Here is a 24123-nt window from a genome sequence, read left to right as displayed (position 1 = left end):
AATTAATGGTGATTATGCTGCGTAAGAACCATTTCATCCATTTGGGGTAATGTCGAGCAGCTGCTAAGCAGAGCATAACACAACTGCACAAATACCTCAGCCAGGGCAGATGTTAAGTTAAAATGAGAAATCTTTGCAATCTAAATAAGAAGTACTTAGCATTTAGAATAAATTATTGTGGTTTCATTTGGCCAGAATATCAGGTTAACAGCTTTTCTCACATGGAAATACTGTAGGCGAAAGAAAAACAGAGAAGGCACTAGCAGCTTCTACTTTCAACACTGTTTTTTTTTAGGGCTGCCCTCTGCAGCATAAACTAATGTGGATAAGAAGATCTCATCTTTAGTTTCTTAACCAATAGTCAAGAGAAAAAAACCAAACCTACGTATCCAGCCAAGCACAGAGAAGTGCCTGCACTACCCACCTCCTGACACCACCTCTAACCGCTTGGATGCCTTTGCAACCTGCTCCTCATCCTCTTGCTGCCCAGCTGCAGCACAGGTCTGCGACTCCAGCTGAGTAACCAGAGTTCCTGGACAACCGTTACCCTATTGCTCCTGCCCTGCTCCCTGCTTACAACAAATACAGCCTCACGTGCTGAAAGTCATTTAAAAATTACCTCTCTTAGTTCTTCTTCGGTATTGAGGAATTCTGTGACCCCACTGATAAGCTTCGAATTCATAAATAATGCTTCTCCATACCTGCAAGGGCAAAAAGAAGATGCACAGAGTTAGTGCAAGTGCCAGGCCAGATGAAAATTAGAAAGTAGTCTTCTGTAAGCGAGGGAGAAGACATGGGACCGATTCTGGGGATCCAAGGGAATAGCACTGGAATTGGACACTGCTATTCCAGTGTTTCATGCTAAAAACCTGGACTGAGAACTTTTTCTAGGCTGAGCTATTTGTAGTTTACTTTTAGTTGAATGCTACTAAGCAGAAAGGGCTTAACTGCAGCCACAGATGAGAGCTCCAGAGGAGGAGAGGACCAAACCACAACACCACCTCATGCTTAACAAAACAACCTTCAATGTAATGACATGAAGCAGCTCAAAATACAGGCGCCAAAGAAGGAGCAGAGCAGCAGCTATGGAGAAGTATTCTGAAGAACCCTTCTAGCCATACCATTAAAACAGACTTTTTGAAGTGCTGCAGCCTTCTCTTCATTTTGTATTCACCCACCTCATCTACATTACAAATAGTCTCTAGATAAGTGAACTGAATCAAATTCTCTTGTTCCAGTACCTGATAATTAAAATAAATAATACTGATAGAGAATAATACTGCTAAAATAATCCCCTGGGCCATGATGCAGCATCTTCAAAGAACCAACCTGGAATGAAAATTTGAAAGCTTGGGCCAGGAATATTTAAAGGCCAATGTATGACAGGGTAGGATATTCAGCAGCAATCAGCAATGACCTTCTGCAGGTAGTTGCTTTGAAACTGGCCATTTAAATCCTGCTCTTGCACATTTTTCAATCCCCCAAATTAAACATCTACATCACTTATAAGATTATCCAGACTACTCCTGAAGTTTTGCATTTCACGTTGGAATAGTTTGTGGCGTTTTTTTTTTCAGAGTCTCTAGTATGAAGAATGTAATTCCATTGGAAAGTGAAAGCAAGTCTCTTATTCCAGTTAGATGTCATTCAGCACAGCAAAAGGCACTTGACAAATATCTTTATCTGCACATACATCCAAAGCAATATCTAGCTAATCTGAACATGACTGTTTTTAAGATAGGAAACCCAGCTCTCCTGCCAGACATGTGTAAGTAATACCAATAGACTTCACTGCAATTAGGTTTATCCGGGGGAACAATGCAGTTCATACCCTGCTTTTATAAACTGATTTAGGGGAGGAATTCAAAATTCAAAGTGAAATGAACTAGTACAGTCATAGCTTTCTGTTCTGCTTCTATTAATCCTAAATTAATTACCCTTAAATGCTTAGGTACTGTAAGTCACAATCCTTTCAAAAGGGAGAAAGAGAAAGGGAGGGGGATAGCCCCAGGAAGAGGGATAGAAAGAGGGAGAGGGAAGAGAACTGGGTTTTCTTTGAGAAGATTCTATTTTAGGGAAGGTGTACACTGTGTTGCTTGCTACCTTGAGCTTATGTGAGGGGAAACAGTTACAGGTATCAAAAATCCTACTCCCTGACGACTAATAACTGAATTATTCATGGATACTTCAGCAAGTACATCTCTTTTTCCAAAACTTCAGTCACACTGACATATACAGCCATCCAGAGGCAAATGCCTCCTATGGGAAGTATGGATTTCATGGTCCTTTAAGCACGTTTAGGCTTTCTAACAAAGCCCTTTATTATTACAGTCTCAGGTTAGCCTCATAATTGACTGCTTGGAAAATTGGAAGCTCCTCTTGATGGGGTCTTTTGACAAGGTTACCAATCCACTTTACAAAAGCGACCTCATAAAAACCACTGCAGGGATTTTATTTTTCTTGCAGCCTGTACTATAGCCACAGTACACACAAGAAGTAGCAGAATTCCTTCCACTGAAAATGATACCTTCATGAATACATGTGCTGATTAATGCCCATTACGCATACTTGGTAAAAAGTCAGCCACTAACAGCAATTTCTAAACAGGCTCTGCTGGCAAAAATTCTAGAAAAGCCACCTCCCAAAATAGTATTTTGCAGGTGTGAAACAAAAGAATAAATAGAAAAAGTGTTTGGTCTTGCAAGTATCAGTGTTCCCACCCTTCACAGGAAGACGACAGCACTGCAGAACCAGGACCTTACATGCCTGAGCTCCCTGGAAACATCCTGGAGTCACGGGCTCTCCACCCGCTCCTTTACTTCTGGGTATGTGAACCTCCAATGTCTCACATTTGTACAGGCTTTGCATTTGTGCAAACTCAACTTGAGAGGCAGCATAGTCCATTTACTTTGCACAGCTGTAAATGGCTTCCCAAATACTGTCAAATTCCCAAATGCTGACAAATAATTCAGCACTTGAGAATGAAGGAATTCTTATATGCAGCTGTTGGATTAAATTTTCACACATTGACACACATGTGCACACACGATGGAAATTATTTAGGAGCCAAGGTAGCGCATGGCCAGGTAACAGGTATTCAAGCATAGTATTTTCAATTCTCTTTTTGAGAATTTTAGCAGTCTTAGTCCCACAGATTTCTTACAAAAGACTTGTTAGGCACCTCAATTTCTAAGTCACCTTTATAAATGGGATATGAGTGATTTTGAAGACTTTATACATTATCAGTATCTTCTGGACAATGTGAATACAAGCATATTGTAAAAATATAAAGGGATAACAATATTTTGTTGCCATTCTAACTCTGCAACATGCTGTGTTTTAAAGTTATAGGAAATAGCATTATAGTATCATTTAATCACCCTCAGCTACTTCATATTACTATCTCAAACATCAACACCTTTTATAATAAATTCAATGGAAAATACCATTGAGATATCACCTTATTAAATTAATGTTTCGTAAAAAGTATTTTAATTTTAAATAAAATTAAATAATAAATTATAATTGTAAAAGAAAGATGCCTTGGGACAGAGTATACTTGAACTATAATTCTGCAATAAAGCTTGTATTTGAAAAATGTACCAGTGTAGCAAGCTTAAATCAGAAGCCTAATTTTGCATTCAATCATGTCACTGTTTCACTGAACATTAAGGGGCAAGGTGTTAGACTAATTCCACCCTCTCAAAGTCTCTCAAGAGGTTTTAATGTAGAATTACAAAACAAAGTTATTTTCAATATACATCACATATGTACAGCTCGCATGAACTATTTCATTCCACTGCATTGAATTTTTTGGCAATTGACAGAAACTCAACTGGATGTCCCTTTCAGAAAAATGCAACCGCTACAATCCTTTTGGTGGCTCTGACTTGTGTTTGGAGATCCAACTGAATGTAGATAACATAAAGTCAGTGTTGGGCAAAGAGACAGACTCTCTGTTATTTTCTCATTAAAAAAAGGACAATAACAGGTTTTTGATGAGGCCTTGCTGATTGTTAGGAACTCAGGTAACACAGTGATGCATTCCAAGCAAGTGAGATAAATACAATTCAAATTTTAGGTGAAGTTAAGCTATTTAAAATTAAAACGCACAAAAAAATTTGGCATGTGGCATAGTTTTCTAAATCCATTTGTCTACACTGCCTAACCTTGTCCATGTCTAAAATCACAGGTGTTAGCTAGGTTGTCAGATGAACGTACTTGCTAAGGCAGGACATAACTTCTGCATATGTGTTTGCAGCAATACAGATTTTGACAGATTTATGCCTAAACTCTGTATAAACCTCTGGAGGAACCTGAAAAATTATTTGCTATCCAGAGCATAACTAATTGCACTGCACTGCATACTAGTAATGGGTCTGCCATCCACTTTCTGTGTAAAAGTCCAGTTCCTGGAATAATCATACCAGAAGCAGAGGATTCTTAATTTTTTTAAACTCCTCAGCACACTTTTGAAGCTTTCTGGAAATTGCTTTTAAAAAGTATGCTCCTGCAATATAAACTTCCAAAACCAATTCCTGTTCAAACCTATTTTCCCAGCTAAACAACTTCTAAAATCCCACTATACTATAAAGTATTATCCAAAACAGCATGAATAACTTTTTGAATCTTTAGGAAAGTTGCACAGTCTCTGAGTTTCCTTGACTCTTCTTTTGATGCCGTGAAACCAACCTATAGTAAGTTTGTACCTGTATTCATCAGGCACTAGGATTTAGTAGCTTAAATACAGCAACTTAAATATACCATTTCAAATATTCCGTGGGACACCAGATGGCTCCTCACAAGTCCAGAATGGAACAAATCTCCAATACTTTTTCTGCCAACCCCATGGGAGTGGCCTAGCGTGGGGTGTCTGAAGTTCTTGGACACCTGCCTTTAAGAACTTGAACCTCATCTGAGTTGTGGTCCCTTCTAATCTGTCAGTACCAGACGGGCTGCTGTGAAATCTTTCAGACCCTCAGGCTGTCTGTAAAGAACTAAAGAAATTTATCATTCATTGAATTAATATCGAAATCTTTATCAAAAAGGATTTTAAAATGTTGACTAGGATTCTGAGTAGGACCATGTAGCATTTGTTCAAAGAGAAAGAGAAGTAGGTATAAGTAACAACCCTGTCTCCTTCCTGTTCATCTATTTTTAATTCAAAATGTTGCTCCTCTATTACTTGAAACTCACCTGAAACACAGAGTGGAAGGAAAGGGAATGACACTATATTAGCATCCTTTTGAAAATGGAAATGTTTCAAAAAGGGCTTGGTGGTATTTTTCCACAGTTGAAATAATGTTCTTGAAAAGATTTTTTTTTCTATCAGACTTAAAATCAGCAAAATTCCTTTGGGAACTGCTGCTTTTTTATCTACGTAAAAGTAGAACTGCAGCACTTGACATATAGACAGAATTCATTATCATAAGTGGAGACACAATACAGTAATATATATATATATATACACACAGATGATCACTAAGAGATAAATGTTTCTATGCATGTGTGTGATAATCCATGAATAAATGCATTTATGACTCATATGTATATATTTCATATTTAGAGATATCTCTATTTATGGATTAAAAGAGAATGGACTAGATTCAGGAACTTACATGAATACATACATATACAATATTTACATGAATTACATCAAAATAAGAAAACGAAAATAAATTTAGACTTTTTATCTTTACCTAGCATTTAATATTTTCCATTTTTCTCTGAAAAACTTCCAAGCAAGATCCCTTCCATGTGGATTTCGAGCTACGTGGATTATCACATCAATTGCATCCTGATCCAGGACAACTTCGGAGTTGAGAGACAAATTCAAAAGCCTAGTGAGAGAAACAAGGAGAAAAAATCCTATTTAGTTTCACCAACACACAGTCTAACAACAGCACATCAGAAAACTCTCAGAAAAAAATAATCACTGCCAAATGGTTTGTTTAAGTATCCAAGTGAGTTCAGTGGTTTATTTCTATGATTCCAAAGACCAGACACATTTATGAATCAGAAAAATCTTGATGTAAAAGGATTTCGGTAAAAGCTGAGTGGAACTTTACATGTGCATCTTTATGAAATCAGTGAGATCAGACTGGCCAATACATTTAAATAAAGGATACGCTAAGAAAAAAATAACAGCAATTATTATAGGATTTCAAACATTTCCAATGAACATAGGAAAATTTGGAAGTGAAAAGACATAATCTGTGTCAACTTTCATATGCATTAACGCAAAAACGTAAGACAGTTTAAACAGACAGTAAGCCTCGAAATGCAAAGTTCTTTCATTTAGACCAAAGCTCAAGTGATGATCCATAAATGTTGAAGTGATTATTGGTAATAGTCAGATACAGATATATAATATTTTTGTACCTGTTGAGCAAGTTTCTGTCATCACTGCAAGTTAAGGCTTCTAATAATATTTTCTTCTCAGACACTGCTGTGGTAGAATGAAATTTCATCCAAATGAACTCCCATACATCTTCATCCATCAGTGAAACTCCTGTACAGTAGACAATGTCTCTCACATTGAGTGGGATTCTACAAAAGAAATCAGTAATAGCATTGTGGTAAATAAGCAGCTTCCTGATATTGGAAACCAAGGAGGAACATCACTACATTTATGAGACTCCAAAATTAAAGTGCAACAGTAATCTTTTTTTTGAAAATTACATTTGCATCTCTTTACTGCCACCAAAATCTTCCAGGCCATCCTAATGGGTTTTCTAATGGGTAACACATGCTTGCCATTCTTTTCATAATGGTGTCACATTGTCAGGAGACTATAAATTATGGTCATCCAGTTCATCAACACATAATGTGCCACATAACCTGCAGGACAGCTAACATAAGCTCTCCAAATTAGCACGGGATCTTATCACCCTGTTGCTGGGCTCTAAGCCAAATCTCCTCTTCTTGTCCTTAGTACTGAGGTTTTAGAGCAGGAGCTGATCAGACAGAAACTCCTCCTTGCTTGTGCTGTGAAGCGCTCCATCTTCATATAGTAACATACAAGTAAGGAAGGATGTGCTGAGACAATGCTACTTAAAAATGGTGTTTTCAGGAGTGAAGAAAATAGAAAGATCTGTTCACTTTTTCACCATATTAATACCAGTACAAAACCAGCTATGCCATAGGATGGTTGTGAACTGTGACTACTGCTCAAGTAATATAAATTCAGACTACAGTTAAATGAAAGCTTCTTGAAGCCAAATTCAGACCTAGTATAGGATCTGCATATGTACCATTTTCTCCTAAAAAGATCTCAGCTGGGCTTTCAATTTCCTACCCTGCTTATGTTTCCTATACAAGCATAGAAGCTGAAACATTTGTGAGCTAAAGGGTATTCCTGCGGGTAAAGCTAGACATTTCTCAAAGGAATACGTTTCTGATCTGCAGGAAAGAACGCCCTCTTTTTGTTGGTAAAAATTATACCAAAACGCAGTTCTCTAGTTACTAATAGCTGGGCTGAAACACCTCTGGAACTTCATATGCAAGACCTCTTTAGAGAATCTAGAAGTACATACAGCTGCTGTCAGTGTCTGGGCAGTAATGCGGTGGGACAAAGAATGAAATTACCTCTGTAAAATTTGATATCAAATCTTACACAACACAGAAAGAAAAGGTTACATCAATACTTCAAGACATTCACCAAAGTCTTATACCATAGACTGGGCTATCCCAGTCAAGAACAAAGATGTTCTTTTACTCCCATCCATTCATTCTCCAGAAAAAAACTTTCTTCCACCGAAATTTTCTATTGTTGGCTCTGTGATGAGTGCTTTTGTTAAAAAACTTCAGCTGATCTCTTTGGCCATGTCCGAGTCCCTGGAAAATGAAACCAGTGTGGCTTTTCAGCATTTCAAAGTTTTGGTTCCTCTTCAGTACTTCAGAAGGAAGTAGGCAAGGTAAGAAACCATATATTGATGGCTGTGAAGGGTTACAAACTGTTGTTGCCTCTGTGGGGTTAGCTGGTCCCAACAACTATGATGGTTTCTTAAGAAAAAGAATAAAAGGAATATGTAGCTAAATTAAGGTAAAACTAGGAAAAAAAGTGCACTCCTCTTCCTACTGGCTGAAGAACTTTGGGGAATTAATGTCTACTGCTTTTTTGTTATGCTTTTTCTGAGTAGTAAAAAAGTCCTGAGGTTGAGGCTTTATTCGTGTTCTCTGGCGAGTGTAGGCACCAGCTCAGAGGGTGTATCTGCAGGTTTAGATGCAGACAGTCACATGAATTTTGCTTCTGCTGAGCTGACATGGCTCAGGATAGTGCTGCTTCTTGGAGGTTTTTTAGCAGAGTCCCATGCTAACAGAGCCACAAAGGGCTGCCTGACTAGTGCTGAGGTACTTTGCATTTGATGCAGACAAACCCAGACATTTATTCAGGAGTAAACTCTCCAAAGCAAAACTGAAAGGGTAGGCAAGAGAAATGTAATCCATTTTAAAGTTGCTGGGCATATGAAACTTTTAACTATGCGCAGCACACACCAACAATTTTGCCTTCTAAAGGAAAACCAGAGGTGCAATGTCTTATCTCTGCCATGAACTGCTACCATCTAGCCAGTGTAGATGGGTACTACAGTGCAGATCCTGGCATGCTTCGAGATCTTACTGTTTCTTCTCCTCCCACCACCAAATCGCTGTGTGAGAACATGCCAGGCAATCAGCATTGCTATGGTTATGACCACATAGCTCAAGCAATTCCTACGTGTCACTGACACATAGACGGGACCTCCAAAAAATGCAGGTTCCACAGTTCCTCCCCCTTGATGCTTCCTATTACCTTCTTAGATTTTTTCCCCTCAACGTTCAGATGACCTAAAAAGCTTAGTACTGAAAAAAGTTACTAACTCTCCTCAGATTTACCCAGGATCAGTAGGTTTTGGCTTATGTATAGTCTATGCAACTGCTTCTGTGGTCCCTTATAGAACTGCTACGCCAAGACCAAGGAAACTAGAAAATCCTTAAAGCTGACCAGATACATTAAAAGAAACAGCGTTTAAACATACATGGGCAGTAAAGGAAAAAAGATCACTTTCACCAGCCTTTCAACACTACCAAGTTTTGATTCTCAAAAACTGAGTTAATGTTAGTAAAATGAGAGTTTGGTTGACATTTATAGAATTATCCATGTGTGCTAGGTACTGAATTTCCATTTCACTGTAATGGAATTTGTACTTCTTTCTTGAAATTCTCTCAAGCCCTTGTTGTGATATTTCAAACGTTAATGAATATCAAGTTTATTTTTCCCCCATTTAACCTTTCTTTCAAAAAGTGCATGCAAAGGAAACTACATATAATCGAGTCCATTACAGAAAATTAAGACTACATATTTAAACACAAGAAATCAAGACATACTAAAATTAATGGAGCAGATATTTAGGTGCTGCCTTTGTGTTGGCTTATATTAACTCAGAATGAGGCTTAAAGTTTTCTAAATAACTGCAACTCTCTCAAAACTTCAGGTCAGCAATCACAGTAATATAAATATGCAGCAACATACACATACACTGCATAGAACATGAAAGTGATATTAATTACCATTGTGTCTTGATTTTCTGATACACTAGGTTATTTGTCCTTAAAGCACAACTTCCTTACCAGCTTATGTCTTTTTTTGCTTTTAATTTGGGATTTAATACACTGAACAGCAGCCATAAGAGCATTTGCCAAACCAAAAGGATTAAGGGATGCTATCCTGACTGTGGGACCAAACAACCCATTGCCCCAAATCTGTCTTATCATATGATATCTGAATATGAAGAACAACTGAACCCAGTCAGGCCTTATTTCAAGGAAGGAAGGACTTTATATCTTGACACGCAAACACTAAATCATTTTTTTAGAAGCACACATAGTTCTTTCTGAGCTTTGCCGGCAGAAATATTGTCTTTGGTTTACTGCAAGAGATGCGACTCAGGCAACAGATACTCTAAGGAACTATAAGGCACCTGGAAAAGGTAATTCTTTTTTGGTTGATTGCCCCATTAATTCAGGTAGGAACTGTGTGCTGGAAGGACTGTCACTCTGTGTTTGACTAGTACAGTCAGCAGCAGAGGTACCTAGAAGTGGATGTCTAACCCCAGAAAGGTCAGCATTTCTCACTTGTGAGGTTTGCACTTTTGAAATTTACAGTAAAACGTATCAATTCAAGGGGCTTTCCCAGCTACTCCATCTTTTACGTCCTAAGTGCCAACACTCGCGATTTCAGCAGCAGTGCAGGCAGTGACTGCAGGATCATCTGCATGCTCTGGGAAGGAAGGAGGACTTAAGACAAGTGATGGCACTGGTCCCATGCCCATAGCCTAGATGTCACCATGTTTCTTGCTAAGAAAACTCTATTGCCACCAAATCAGTAATAGCGTACTTGCAGTGCTGCAGCAGATCTACTCAGTATCATCCAACCAATTGCTCCAGGGAAGGTTTTAGGTCTCTAACTATAAGCTAAGTCATTAGGACAACGTGACAAAAATCAGCCCCTACAAACCAAGACATCAAAACGAATATTGGTTTTAAAAGGCTTAGCTTTAGGAACTACAAAACTTACGGCTATGAAAAGCTACAAATTACTCCTGTGAGAGGCTTGTAATCAGGACTGTAGACAGGGGAGTTCTTCTTGTGGAAATGAAAATTGTTTATGAAAATGCAAATATCCCCAAAGTCATTTTTCTTTAACTATTGCCTCAACGCAGAGCCCTCTAATTTAATTTTTTCCATTTGTGGGGATTTTTGCTTTCTCTCTCCTCCAGTCATTATGGGCCTGTATTTCATCATTATCTAAACATGTGAAATCTCCCCAGTCTACAGATTTTTTTTTTTATTTTATAGCTTCATGGAAAATGTTGTTCTAAAATTGCAGTTCCAAGGCACTAGATCATCATGTGGAAAGTTTGCCCCTGTATTAACTGAATCAATGGGATAAAATTACCATTGTTTCAGTACCATTTAGGTAGTAACACTGCAGAACGTATCCCCTTCTTATATTAAACTTCATCTGGGCCTTCAAGGCTGCTCTCATTTTTAAAGAGCTAATATGATTGATGGATACTTCAGAAGAATAAAGATAAAGATTAACTTTTGAAAGCATCACTTTAAATGGCTTTTATTTGAATACTGATCCAATTTATTTAACTTTATTTTTCTTGCTTAAGAGATATGATGGTGAGAATGAAATATGTAACTAGCAGAGCTCATGTTTAAAAATTAAACACTTTGGGAAAAAAGTTAAAAATTAAACAGTTAGAAAAAAATTAATTAAAATCGTGCTGTGCCTTTACAGGGATTTTTTTTTTTTTTTCAAGAGTGAATAATAAAGCTCTACAATGAGCTAAGAATAATCTTCTAAGTTATAATTAATTGGTACATACTTGTTCCTATTTAAAGTATGTTCTAACAATTGGAGATACACTTATAAAATTGGACCATAATTATTTATCTTCTGGGCAAATTGTGTTCTAATTTTTTAAAATGTAATTGCACACAGTTTAGACAGTTCTTTGATTAAGTGACAAATTTCAATACCATTTAGGGTACTATTTGACAAAGAAAATTAATCAGAAACATTATTCTTTATTTTTGCAACTATTTAACATTTAACTTAAGCCTATTTTTCTTGATGACTATATTTGTAGTCTTGTTTAATAGGTTACAGGGCTCAGATAAGAAATAACAACGAAGTATTGGTACTTTGTTGGCAGATCTGTAATACAGATTTTATTATAAGGAACAGCACCAAAGTTTATTTTTTAAGACGGCAGTCCCATAGCTTATACTCCCATTCCCTATTACAAACTCCAGGAGCCATGCTGCTGGCACCACGGTGCACACAGAGGAGGGGAGCGTCCTCTGCCATAGCACACGCCCAGTCTGAAGAGAAAGGGCCGAGTATCCCCTCGAAAATTGGGGCACAGAGCTGTGATGAGCTTGACATTCAAGTGCTTGTCACGCATTGAATTCAGGGGATATTAACCAAGGATGTGGCTACTGAGGCTGCCTGTGGCAAAGCTATGCAGAGACGCCAGGTCTCCTCAGTCCCAGTCCCGTGCTCCCGAGCTTCAGGTATCACATGGGTCTGACTGAGGCAGGCAGAGAATACATCACCCTCAAGTGATGGTTACTACTATTGCTCCCTTCCCTTCCTACGGCAGATGTCCCATAACCGAACACGCGACTAGCACACCCAAGCTCTTCAACACTGATTTTAATGACTGAGCGGTCAGTTAAGCACTTCTTTGTGAAACTAATCTCTGAGTAGATATGCTTTGTTTTGTCCTTTCTGAACAGTTTGTGCAACAAAAATATGGTCCTTTCTGTTCAATTGTTTTGCAGAGTTGTGGAGAGATCATTCTTGAACGAGAAAATCGGAGACGAGTCTATCTAATTTTTAAGGATTGCAAATTAATTACTGCGAATCCATAAACGCTACATACAGGGTCATTTTATAGCGATCACACACAGAAGTCGGAAGGTAAAAATGCTACCTGAACCAGCTGCCCCATGAAGCCCAGTTTTGTCTTTCACAAGACAAAATCCTCTCTTTTCAGATGTACTCCCCAGATGGTCTTTCAGAGCACTAACTCCTTGATTAACTTGTGCACTCAATAGCGTTTTCTTCCTCCTTAAACAGTTTTATTGACTTGAGTGCAAGATTCTACTCAAATGTTGTAACAATCTATTAATTAGTTAAATCACTCCAGCAACATTGGCTGACATTAGCTGGCAAAGCTCCAGTAACATTTCAAAATGCATGAATAGCTATGCCTGAATTTTTTCAGTAATTAAAACTTCTAGGGGTTCAGAACACAGAAGAAGGGATCCATTTTATTGTTTTACATTTATCAGACATTGATGTGTGAAAAAAATGAAAATAACTCTCATTTTTTCATGTTTGCTGCTAATGATTTCCAAAAATACCTGGTGGGCATCAAACCTGTGAAAAAACCTAGTGCCTCTTCTAAGCAACTAACAAAAACAATTAACCTGTTGGCCACATTCCCACAAATACTTATGTAGGTGGTTAAACTTAAGTACATTTATAAGTTGTTGCAAGACTGTAGCACTAGTGTGCCATGTGAAACAAAGCAACAAAATTATGTATCTCAAGTCATTAGAGAGAGAAATAAGGGAGGAGGAAAAGGAAAGAAAAAATGCTTTGTTTGGAAAAACATTTGATTTTCTATCACCTAAGCCAGACTTCATTGAAATGGTCTCAATTAATGACTAGTAATTTGTTACTTACCACTCTCTCAGATCTATGGATAGTTTCATTTATAGACATGTTACAGTCTCCTGTACACTCCTGCAGTGCAATTTGTTTTTCTGGTGGCATTTCCATTGAGTAGTTAAAGGTCCATCCAAGTAAGCACAGTGCCAATTTAGGCAGGTGGATGGACATGAATCCATTGTTCCTTGTAGAGGAAATACAAATTCTGCACAAACAAGTATGGAGATTTAGTACTCTCAAATTAGGCTTGTTGGTTGTTGCTGCCTTTGTTCACATTATGTGATGGAAGTCATCTTACTTCATTACTTGCACCTTTCTTAAGACTGATAAAGAATTAACTAGTGTTCCTAACAGTAACAGCAACGTGACAAAAGTCTCTGAAATGGCAAATAGAGGTCACTGGAAAAGCCCATATCCACATTATTACACTTAAAAAGATTAAATGAGGTAATTGAGTACTAGGATGCAATCACACAAGATCCTGATTTCATTTTTTAGTAACAAAAAGTGGTTCATCTGTAATGCAAAATGACACACAGATGAGTTCTAACTTGAAACCCACAGACTGAACAGGAAAATTCATGGCATATTCTCTTTTCAGAGATCTCTGGCCCCACCACAGCATCCCAAGACTTCTCAGACAACCTGGATGATTAGAGACCAGAAGAGATTCAAAATATCTGGATTTGCATTCAGGATAATCTGGCAGTCTCTACTTCTCCTCATTCACAAAGACACACAAATGCAAACTTCATTAACCCATGGGCTACGGAATGGATGCTGACTTCAGTCTAATTCAGTGCAGCAGCCTGCACTCCACTGGCAAACATCATCTATTCATCTGAGTATTGCTCTCCTTAAAAAAGACAAAAAAGAAAACCCATGCCTTCTTATCTCTTGTGTTAGAAAGTGTAGAGTGAACGTACACTCAGAATTGCAAAAAAAGAAAAAAAGTATTAGAAAGAAGCTAAGTATTGAACATTAGCTCTACTTATCAAATAGCATAGTGAGCTTAGCCCTGTTGATCAAAGATTAGCAGACTGTTATCAACCATAAGGCCAGCATAAGAGGTGCAAGGACAAGAGACACCAAATTTGCAGACATCAGAATGCAACCCTCACTTTACACAAGTTTGATGGGGTAGAATATTGGATTTTCCCTTTTTTTTTTTTCCAATCGATGATGTCTGCAAGGCAGTATTCCAAGTAAACAAAACTGATCAGTGCTTGTGACAGAAGAATAATAGTAAAAATAGTAAAAACTGCATTAAACCTAAAATCACCCCAAAGTGATATGAAGCCCAGATCAATCAAATGCATTTACTGTAAGTTTTCTAGGGGTATTGAGGCAATTAATTAAGGTACTTTGTTTCCATTAAAAGACAGCAACCAATAAATAGCAATGGTTACATTTCTCAAGAAGAAAAAAGTGAGAGCAAATTGAAGTGGCTATGACTAGCTAGGGGCCTTCCAACGGGTCCAGTAACATCGCCACATAATTGTGTCTGATGCAATACTATCGTCTCCCACTGCTCACTGCTGCATATTAGCAAAAGAACAGCATCACCACAGCTCTACTAACAGAACCAGAATACAAGCACTCCTTTTTCTGAAGGCAAAATCAGCTGTCTCAGTTCAAAGCAGCTCTCTCACATATTCACATGTTCACGCTATCCTGTCTAACTTTGCCTCAAGCAAGCATACATCCACAGCCCACTTTGCCAGCAGAAATGTGTACGTGGCAACCTGTAGCTGATGGATGGTAACAGCAGCTGGAAGAAAATCACGCCTGCACCCACAGAGAGGTTTGTAAAAACACGCTTTTGTCTATGGATAAATTATGCTTTGAGCCATCGTAGTGTGTATTCACATGTTACCCGTTGTTATGATATCTCCTGTCAGGAGTTTACAGATTGCAGCTCTCCACTCTTCAGGTTCTTTCCTGAACCTCAGAAATACATGTTCACTCAGTCTATCCAAGGCAAAAAGTCTGAAAATGCTAATCCTCTTAGAAACATGTTTTTCTTTCCGAATAGATATGCAGTGAAGGTTAAAGGGGTTAACAAGGCTGATCCTTAAGCTCAGGCAGGCATTGTATGGTAATTTTGTTAATTTTTTAGGCTGAACCACAATACTGTTATATCTAAGGAGTGTGAATAATGTATTTCTTCACACATGAAAGAGCTTCACAGGGATGAGCTCAGTTAAATGAAGGTAGAAGCAAACATCTTAATTTTGAGCCAACAGTAGCTTCTCTTGTACAGCATTCTGCTGTTGACTGAATCCCAGTAACCTTACATTCTCAAACTACAAGGGAAATTTCAACGTGCTTATACATTTTCTACTAGGTTTGTACTCTTCTGAACATCAACATGGAAGTTTCAAGGGTTTCCATTGCTCCAATACAGGAGTAGCATATATCCCAACTTAACAGAGTGAAAATGTTTGCCTTCATATCAACTATCAAGTCAGAAGTCAATGCAGACTTTCAAGCAAAATGTGCTGGAGCCATCAGCCATTTAAACAGAGCAAAATTACTTAAAGTCATTGATTAAAAAGACAGTAAGACATACCTTGAAGTCTAACCTCCGATTTTCAGCTGAAAGAAATCATTACTTCTTTTTTAGCAATTGCAAGGATTTAAATATGACATCAATTCCTAGATCAGTAAAACCGGATGTCTCCTTATAGCCTCTTCTACATGCAAAGTTATGTGTTTGGTTTGCTCCTTGTAAAGCCAAACGTCTTTTTTAGAGTTATGTTCCTTGTTTTAGCCCTGCAGAAGTGGTAGTGAGCAATACCACCTAAAGCCCTTCGCATACTAAGTAATCCTGGTATTTCAGGTACTCAAGCCTCTCTCCCTCAGGTGAATGCTCTCATCTTTAGACTGGCGAGCTGTATTATTTCTCTTGCTAATGAAGTAAATCCCAGTGGCTGAGCTTCGACTAGAGCAGGAAAGTGTGCAGTGCCTTAATACTGTCCCAAACACCTCATAGATAGGTCATCAGGGTGGTCTTCTGCATGTGGCAGATGCAGGGCTGAGGTACTAAACTGAAGCTCTACCACTATCTCAGAACTACTGTTTAAAAGGGGGCTGAGGAACAGCTTTTCTGCCAGCTGTGTTTGAAAAGAAAAGGAGCAGACCTTTTCCTGCTTTAGTGACACTTTTGAAAGGCATCTTTTGCAAGGAGCCCTAACTCTGTGATCGCCATTTACATATTCATTTGATATAGGTATCTTTCCACCTGTAGTGCTGGACCCTTAAGAGGGACCACCCTCTCTCTTCACAGTCTCATGCTAAGAGGCTGTTCACTCAGCATAGTGGCGGCCACCAACTTCATTTAGAGGTTCCCAAATCCCTTTGTAGGAAGCATAACTCCAAGCATCTGATTCTGCCCTGTGAGCCAGGCATCTAAAAATGAAGCACTGCAACACTTAAGTCACTTTAGAAATTCAAGCGTTCAAGCCTCTCAGCTGACTTCCACTTTCATGCATGGAGGCTAATGTTACAGATCACGTGTACGGGGTTTTTTTACTAATTCCATAAGAAAATCTGCAGTGCTACAGTTGAAAATCTAATGGCTTTTTTCAAATAGTGCTGGAAACATAAAGAGGACCTCTGGCTTTGTGCTATGAATGACCATTATTTTACTTGGTGAACAGTGGCAAATTATTTGCACAGTAAAGAACATGTAATTACAAAGTACAAACAGTAACTGATTATTATGATTATTTCAATACCCTACAGTGAAGAGTAGATGGTAATTAATTTCTGGACCTACCAGACTAAATATAATTACTAGAAACCACAGCAATTGTAGGCATATGCTGGTAAAACAGAGTTAGATGTTACTGTATTTGTTTATTACCCAACACTTTATCCATAATTAAATGCTACAAGTAAAACAGAAAAAACATTCCAAAAGAACTTCTAAAAAGCCATAGATTAAAGAAGTGGCTAAAAAGTTATGAATTTTAGCATTTGTATGGTATTATTAATTGCAGTAACTGCCAGGGAATCAAAAACCTCCTCCTTTACATGATTTACTGCCTGTGCATTTATGTGGTATTTAATACCACATATTAATTTGACATTAGCCTAATTTTGTATTGATTAGAATCTTGGGACACAAGCCTAATTCCTTAGTCTCATTTTGGGGTCTACTGCTTTGAAGAATTTGTGTTCCTTCCAACATGCGCTGCTTGTGAATTAGCTCAGTTTATGAAACATCTCATCTTCCAGAATAAGGTTTTTGGGAGGGGATGGGTGGAAGGGTTGCAAATTAGCCTTTAGTTTTACTCTCATAGTCAAACTCAAATTATATCTGTATATAAAAATATCTCTGAGCTCTCTGGAACTCTATGTTCGTGCTCTGGCTATGCAAACCCACCAAGACCAGGCTTTCTGCAACTCATCAGTCAGTGCCTTTGTTCTGTTTCAGAAGAGGGAAGGGCACATACAAGAACTTTCAGAGTAGTTTTCAGCAGATACAACTTTACTTATTGTTGGTAAGGAGTGGAACAGGCGAAGAAGATGCATATAGTTTCTGTACCTGTCACCAGCTTTCCTCACCAGGAGTTGTCAGAGAAGTCTGGAGAAAGATGAGCAGCATGAGTTCCCCCTTCTTTGTGAGGAAACAAGCTCTGAGGGATTCCTACACACTCTGAGGTGGCTGTTTGCAGCAAATTGACAAACAGCTGTTAAGGGCATCAGACTGAGCGAAACACTTGACTAATGAGAAAGAATATAAAATGGCACCTGTTGGATGTGCTCTCTGCACGTATCTTGTACTTACCTGCTTGCCCTTTGCACTTGAGCTAGCTATTGTCTCTGAAGTGCTACAAGAGGCAGGGGCATGACTCAAATACCATGTCAATTAAATTCTTATTGTAGAATCATCATCATTTTCTTGGCGGAAAAGCAGGGAAAACAGACTTTTTATTTTCAGGTTTCAGTCTGAGTTGGTTTAAACAGAGCAAAGGAGATATGGGGTACCTCTGATGCAGCAGGAATGTGAACATTCCTAAGAGAACATTGAGAGACCCCTACAAATGTTGTTGCTGTGAAATACAAGCTTATTTTATGTCTACCAAGCTGCTATTACTAGAAGCTTTTGCAATGCCTTTTCAATATAAGTAGATATGAAATGAGTCTGCTCATATGTTGGTTACATTCAGTATGTGAGACTGCTCAGAGAAGAGCAACTGGTAAATTCTGGGGTGGGGAACTGAACAAATCCTATAATCTTAAGAAATGAATAAAAACATGTCTCTGTCTTCTTTGCAAGTTGTACCCCTATTTATCAGCTGACTGTCAATCTGTATTCTGTAATTACATTATTTGCTGCAGCTATTTTTCAAAACTGTGCAGTTCCTTTGGAGAAATGCACTGCTTTAACTTAGTAGCTATTTTCTTCCTCTGCCCTGCTGTGATACTTTTATCATAATACTCATCATATGCTGGCAGTCACAATCTTGTGCTCCCAAGAATGGCCCCATAGAAAGGCTAAGATGAATCTTCAGATGGCTCCTTAAATTTATTCCTTTCCTCTCTTGCTATTGTTGGTAAAGCAATAAGCTGCTTTTTTTTCCTGATGCCTCCTTCTTCAATCCTGTTGGAAAGGATGAAGACACAGGATAGGAGAAAGCTTTGCAGGGTGACAGCTTTTTAACACTGAATAATCTACTGCTGTGCATGCTAATAGATGGTGCTAGGTTTGATTAACTAATTTTGCAAATGAATATCTAAGTAAATGACTTTTGCAGATTGTTTCCAACGATTCTTTCTCTTTAATCTACTCTTTGAATAGTTTCGTACTGATTGTTGCTGCTGACGATAAGAATTCATATAAAACCCTGGGGTATATATTACATAATAAATATATCTGGTATCATCTTACACAAGAAAACCTTCCCCCTCACACACATCTTATTTAAAGGTACATAGTCATAGTTTCAAGATAATTTTTTTTCAGAAGTTTCCAAGTCATACAGGAATGCAATTTCCATTAATGCCCAGTTCGTGGCTGGTTTTAAAAGACACTCGGGTACTTATGTAACTGGGTATGCCTGTAAAGGATTTTCAAAGATTACAAAGACAGACAGACATATTTTAATTGTAAACAAACACGTGATTGCCCAAGATGTTTTGAAAAATCCTACATGCCTATATGTCTGTAGAGATCTGATCCTTTTGCAGAGCTAATACAAGATTGGGACTAAAAATGTAAGACTTCTTCTCTTCTCTTTTTCTTTGTTATTACTTGAAAGTAAAATATTTTCCCTTAAACCAAAATATCATGTGATGTACTTATGCAAATACTTCAACACCCACATTCCACATAATCAGAAAATCCATCATTCATTCTCAAGAAGTCATGGTCTTAACCTATACTCTGTACTTATCTCTTTGTCCATAGATCACTACATACTTAAATATTTATATTTCAGTAATTTAACATTTCTTAGATGCTTGCCTTTAAAAGATAAACTTCATACACCATCCACGGCCCATGTTCCCTTTCCTCAGCTGAATAAACCTGTGTCTGGACAGCCTAACTTACATATTTGCTGTCAAACCACTACAGGGCTGCTAATGCTCAACACGTCACCTATCATATTATCCCCTATCTGAAACCTTGCATGAGCTTTTCCATGTATTCCTGAATCACATTAATTTCCAAGTCTTCACCCTTAAGCACTTCATAACTTTTCCCTCAAATGCATTGTTTCATCTTCTTTCTTACTTCTCAGCCCTTCTGCCTCTATCCTCTCCTACTTCTTTAATCACTTAGCACCTTCTTCTCTCTTGCCCAGACACAGGCTCCATGTTTGCCTGCCAATGCGGTGTTCACTCATCTTTCTTCCTTTAAACCCCCCCTTAAAACCCATCTTCTCTCCTTCTAGCATCTGACAGCAATTTATCAGGAGTGGGCAGTGGCTACATGGGTGTCCCCTCCACCCACTCATACATGCAAAGTCAAATAACTCATTCTGAAGCCCCACAGACATTTTTAAATAACAGCCGGCGACCTCTGCTTCCTCCCATGCCACTCTGCAAAACGGGGCACTGCGGATGGGGGCAGGCAGGAGAGGAAGAGCATGCCAGCTGTATTGCCTCTGAGTAGGAGAAATGGAAAATACACATTTCGGTTCCACTTACCGGTTCCTATTGCTAGAAATCCAATCCGAGATTAACGTTGCAGCCTGCTGGTGACAGTGTTTGTTACCGAAGCTGCAGGCCAACATGATGACTTCCCGACGCAACTCTCTGTCCAAATTTAAGAAAGCAACAAGGCTGCATTAATGAATGTGTTGGAATGTTTACAAAAAGTTATTCCTTACAACAGTGGCAGCGACTGATAGTTGGGCAACGTATCAAAGATAATCCAGCTATACATATCTCAGTGTCAACTTAATGCCTACAGCTGCCACAAGAACTAAAGAAAGGTCATGGACCAAAACCAGCCCCCATTTACACTTATGCACTCTTCCTGACCTCTGTGGTCACATGAGTCCAAGTTCTTAAATATCCAGTACAGTCAAATTTTAAATTAAGGCTTAGGAAATCATGTTCCCCAAACTCAGGAAAGAGGAATTCATCTCACAGCATCTTGCTCCTCTCCCTCTAACCCAGAAAGGTAAAACAGCAGGAAGACAAAGCTAGGAAAGTATGATATGCTAAAGATTAAACAAATTTTAGGAGGGTGCATTATTACAACTATATCCTGCAAACAAACAATAATAATAAAAAATAAATAACAGTACTCATGTTGGTAGGATGCTTGAACAAGCGATTTGTTTAAATTATTTGTTGGCCATCCAAGCTTGAGATACATTGATGCAACTTGTCTTAAAATATACTCCTGAGGGGGGAAAGAAAAATATATTCAGTGTTAACATGTATTTTTTTTATTTTTTATTTGAAATTGAAATACTATTGACTATTGAGTTTTTGCCTCTCTTTTTTACCCTCAAATAATGTCCTACTTTCCAAAGATTTTGATTTGCATTTAGCAAAGCAACATGTCCACATATAATCCTCCTTCACTGCTATAGTGAGAAGTAATCTATAGAGCAGATATTTGATTAGATGCCTAGGATAAAACAATTTATTGTTACACACCTCATCAATTTAAGAAGAGTTTCTTACATGCTATTTTGTACTCACAATACACGGGTGAAAAGTTGCAAGAGTGTCAACAGCTTAATTTCTACTCTATGGCCAATCTCGACTACACCATGCATGTTCACTTTTAAAAGAATATTGTTTTAATATCCACAGCCATAGCAAAAACATCACATAAGTACAGTCAATTGACTTCAGAATACCGAACAACGTGGCTGCAAATGAGCTTTGTACATTTAATGACACTATGTTTCAAGTTTAGGTTCTTGGTGTGCTTAAAGAACAAAACAAGCCCAAAGATGCACTTTAGCTTACTTTTACTTTTTACACAGGAAACATATTTACATTTTCTGGCCAGTTTTGAAGAAAATCAGTGTCATTGTATTCAGCATAATCTTTTGCCAGTGGAATTTACCAATTTGAAAAAGAGAACTGAGATATAAAGAACTGCATAGGAGAGCATCTATTTTATTATTGTGGATGCTTGGGCACGTATATATGATGTCAACACAAAAGGAGATTCATAGTGCAGCTTTCTCTAGCAGATATGTTATTCTGTGACTAAAAAGACTTTTTATTTCCTCTGCTATCACCTCTGCTTTCAAAGCTCTCATCAGTAGTGATAAAACACAACCCAGCCATGAATTTTACTGGTTTTATTTATTAAAATTGTGTTTGCTTTACACAACCACGTTTAAAAGTGAAATAGCAATGGCAGTCTCTTAAGAATTTTTCTGTGCAGTTAACAACAGACTAAACATGCAAGTTATTTCCACTTCATTTTATATTATGGCTCTGGTTTGCATGTAGGCCCACATTGTAGGTTCATAAAGAAAGAATCTCAATGTGTCTATTAATCTGTAGTATATGTTCTACAAAAATAATTTTCCATGCCAGCAGGTAGCTCTGTGTATGTGTGTGTACATATATATGTATGTACTTCTACATATATACATACATCCAGCCACCTCTAGCTTCCTGCTTTCTGAGCATGTGTGTCTCTGCACACACACACACAAGCAAATATACGTTTAAGAAGAAAAAAGCACCTTTAAGCATTTCAGGCTTTAGAGAGTTCCTTCATCTGAAGACTTTACAAAATTACATAAAATTACAGTATGTTGGTCACTGAAAATATGTAGACTATATAAAATTCGTAGTGAATAAAAAAACCCCAAGAGTTCATAATTGTCACTGGCTGCAATCAAATCCTGTGTACTTCATCAAACATGCTTCAGCGTAGCTAGGATTTTTTTTTTATTTCAGGTAAAATGTTAAAATGTTTGTCATGTCTATCTTAATTATCTACTGCTAGCTGTTACTGCTGTCCCTTCGGACCCAATTATGAATGGGCTTTTGATTCAACGGTGATCTAATCCTTGTTAATTAAGGTAACTGCATTGAATTCACCATGGCTTTTTGGACAAAATAATGACTACAAATCTTTACTTCAGTTGCATGCATCCTGTTCAGTTGTGCCTGCATTTGGTGTCCTTGCTGAGCTTGGGCATCAATCTAAATATCGCCGTGGGGCTCCTCGAAAGAGAAAATCTGGAAATAGATTACTTTGGCTCCTTTAAGTGAAATACTTTATTTGTCATAATATTTTATAGGAGGGATAATTACCTTTCCTTCTGCTAATCATATATGCCTCAAACAACAGTTATCACTGTTCAAATGCAAATGAACCAAAGCTTGACAATTGCTATGTTTAAATAAAGAATAATTAGGAAGAAAGCTAATATCCCCAGGTCATTTACAGTATCTGACTGGGGAATAGTTCAACACTCGGCAATGAAAAGAGAGAAGGGGGGGCGAGAGAGAAAGAGAGAGAGAAAGAAAGAAAGGAAGAAAGAAAGAGAGGAAGAAAGAAAGAGAGGAAGACTGTATCTCTTACATTGAAGATGTTGTAGTTTTCTGTGCGGTCCAGCAATTTATCTAGAGGATAAAGAGCTCGGCTGGCAGCATGCCAAGGCAGAAAATCCTTCTCCTCTGAAAGGTATCTGATAATCTCCAAAGGAATATTCTGAGGCAAATAACCAGCTCTGCAAAATAAAAGAAGTTAGTATTAAATTGTTTTTGCAGAAGATACATGATGTGGCAAAAATGACTTCTTTTTTTCCAAATGAAATTAAAACGTAGAAGAACATGATAAACTCATCACATTATAACGGCATAAAAGTCAACCTTAGAAAAAACAGCAACTCACAGTCTCTCCCAACACATGTGAAGGCATACTTACTGGATGAAGGAACGCATGAAGACACATGAAAGAAAACTAGACAAGCTATACCCACTTTTTATGGATTCCTGTGGCTATAAAAGACATGAACAATGAAGCAACTGACTTTAAGCAAAAGAACAAAAGAAAGGTGCTGCTTCGCTGATTTGTAAGATGGAAAGCTGTCTGCATAAAATCAACAACCCAAGACGTTTTGCTTCAGAGAACATTTCTACTGGCCATGGGCAATTGGGAAGAACTAATGGAGAAGCAGCATCCTTTAGTTTCACAGTTCTCCTCCCCACTCTATTCTCTCTCCTTTAGAGCTACCTTGTCTTCTCTCCACCTTAAGCCATTTTGGAATGACTTATTTTGTTAAACTGAAGTGGCATTCAGTGACATCACTTTGGTTAAGGATGTTTCACCACGTTCCACATAGACTATGGTTTTTTCAGGTGTTTATAAATCAATCAGCCAGAAATTTGCCCCATTCTTTTACAGTCATAAAGGACCTCTTGCTGCAAGGGAAAGAGTTTAGCAGTGT

General features: G+C 38.0%; 1 protein-coding gene across 2 annotated transcripts in view; it reads right to left on the bottom strand.

Moving 5' to 3' along the window:
- Positions 1-24123, bottom strand: part of TRHDE (thyrotropin releasing hormone degrading enzyme) — a 223227-nt gene that overhangs the window by 4922 nt on the left and 194182 nt on the right. For both annotated transcript variants that reach the window (XM_075495695.1, XM_075495703.1), the window contains 6 exons: positions 23256-23403; positions 20998-21095; positions 20393-20500; positions 6382-6549; positions 5700-5840; positions 620-701 (listed from right to left, as the gene is read on the bottom strand). In XM_075495695.1, coding sequence (XP_075351810.1) covers positions 620-701; positions 5700-5840; positions 6382-6549; positions 20393-20500; positions 20998-21095; positions 23256-23403 — 745 coding nt within the window. The remainder of the gene's footprint in view (positions 1-619; positions 702-5699; positions 5841-6381; positions 6550-20392; positions 20501-20997; positions 21096-23255; positions 23404-24123) is intronic.

Source organism: Mycteria americana, chromosome 1, assembly GCF_035582795.1.
Source record: "Mycteria americana isolate JAX WOST 10 ecotype Jacksonville Zoo and Gardens chromosome 1, USCA_MyAme_1.0, whole genome shotgun sequence".
Lineage (NCBI taxonomy): Eukaryota > Metazoa > Chordata > Aves > Ciconiiformes > Ciconiidae > Mycteria > Mycteria americana.
The sequence above is the reverse complement of the archived record's forward strand: the minus strand, read 5'-3'. Positions and strand labels throughout refer to the sequence as shown.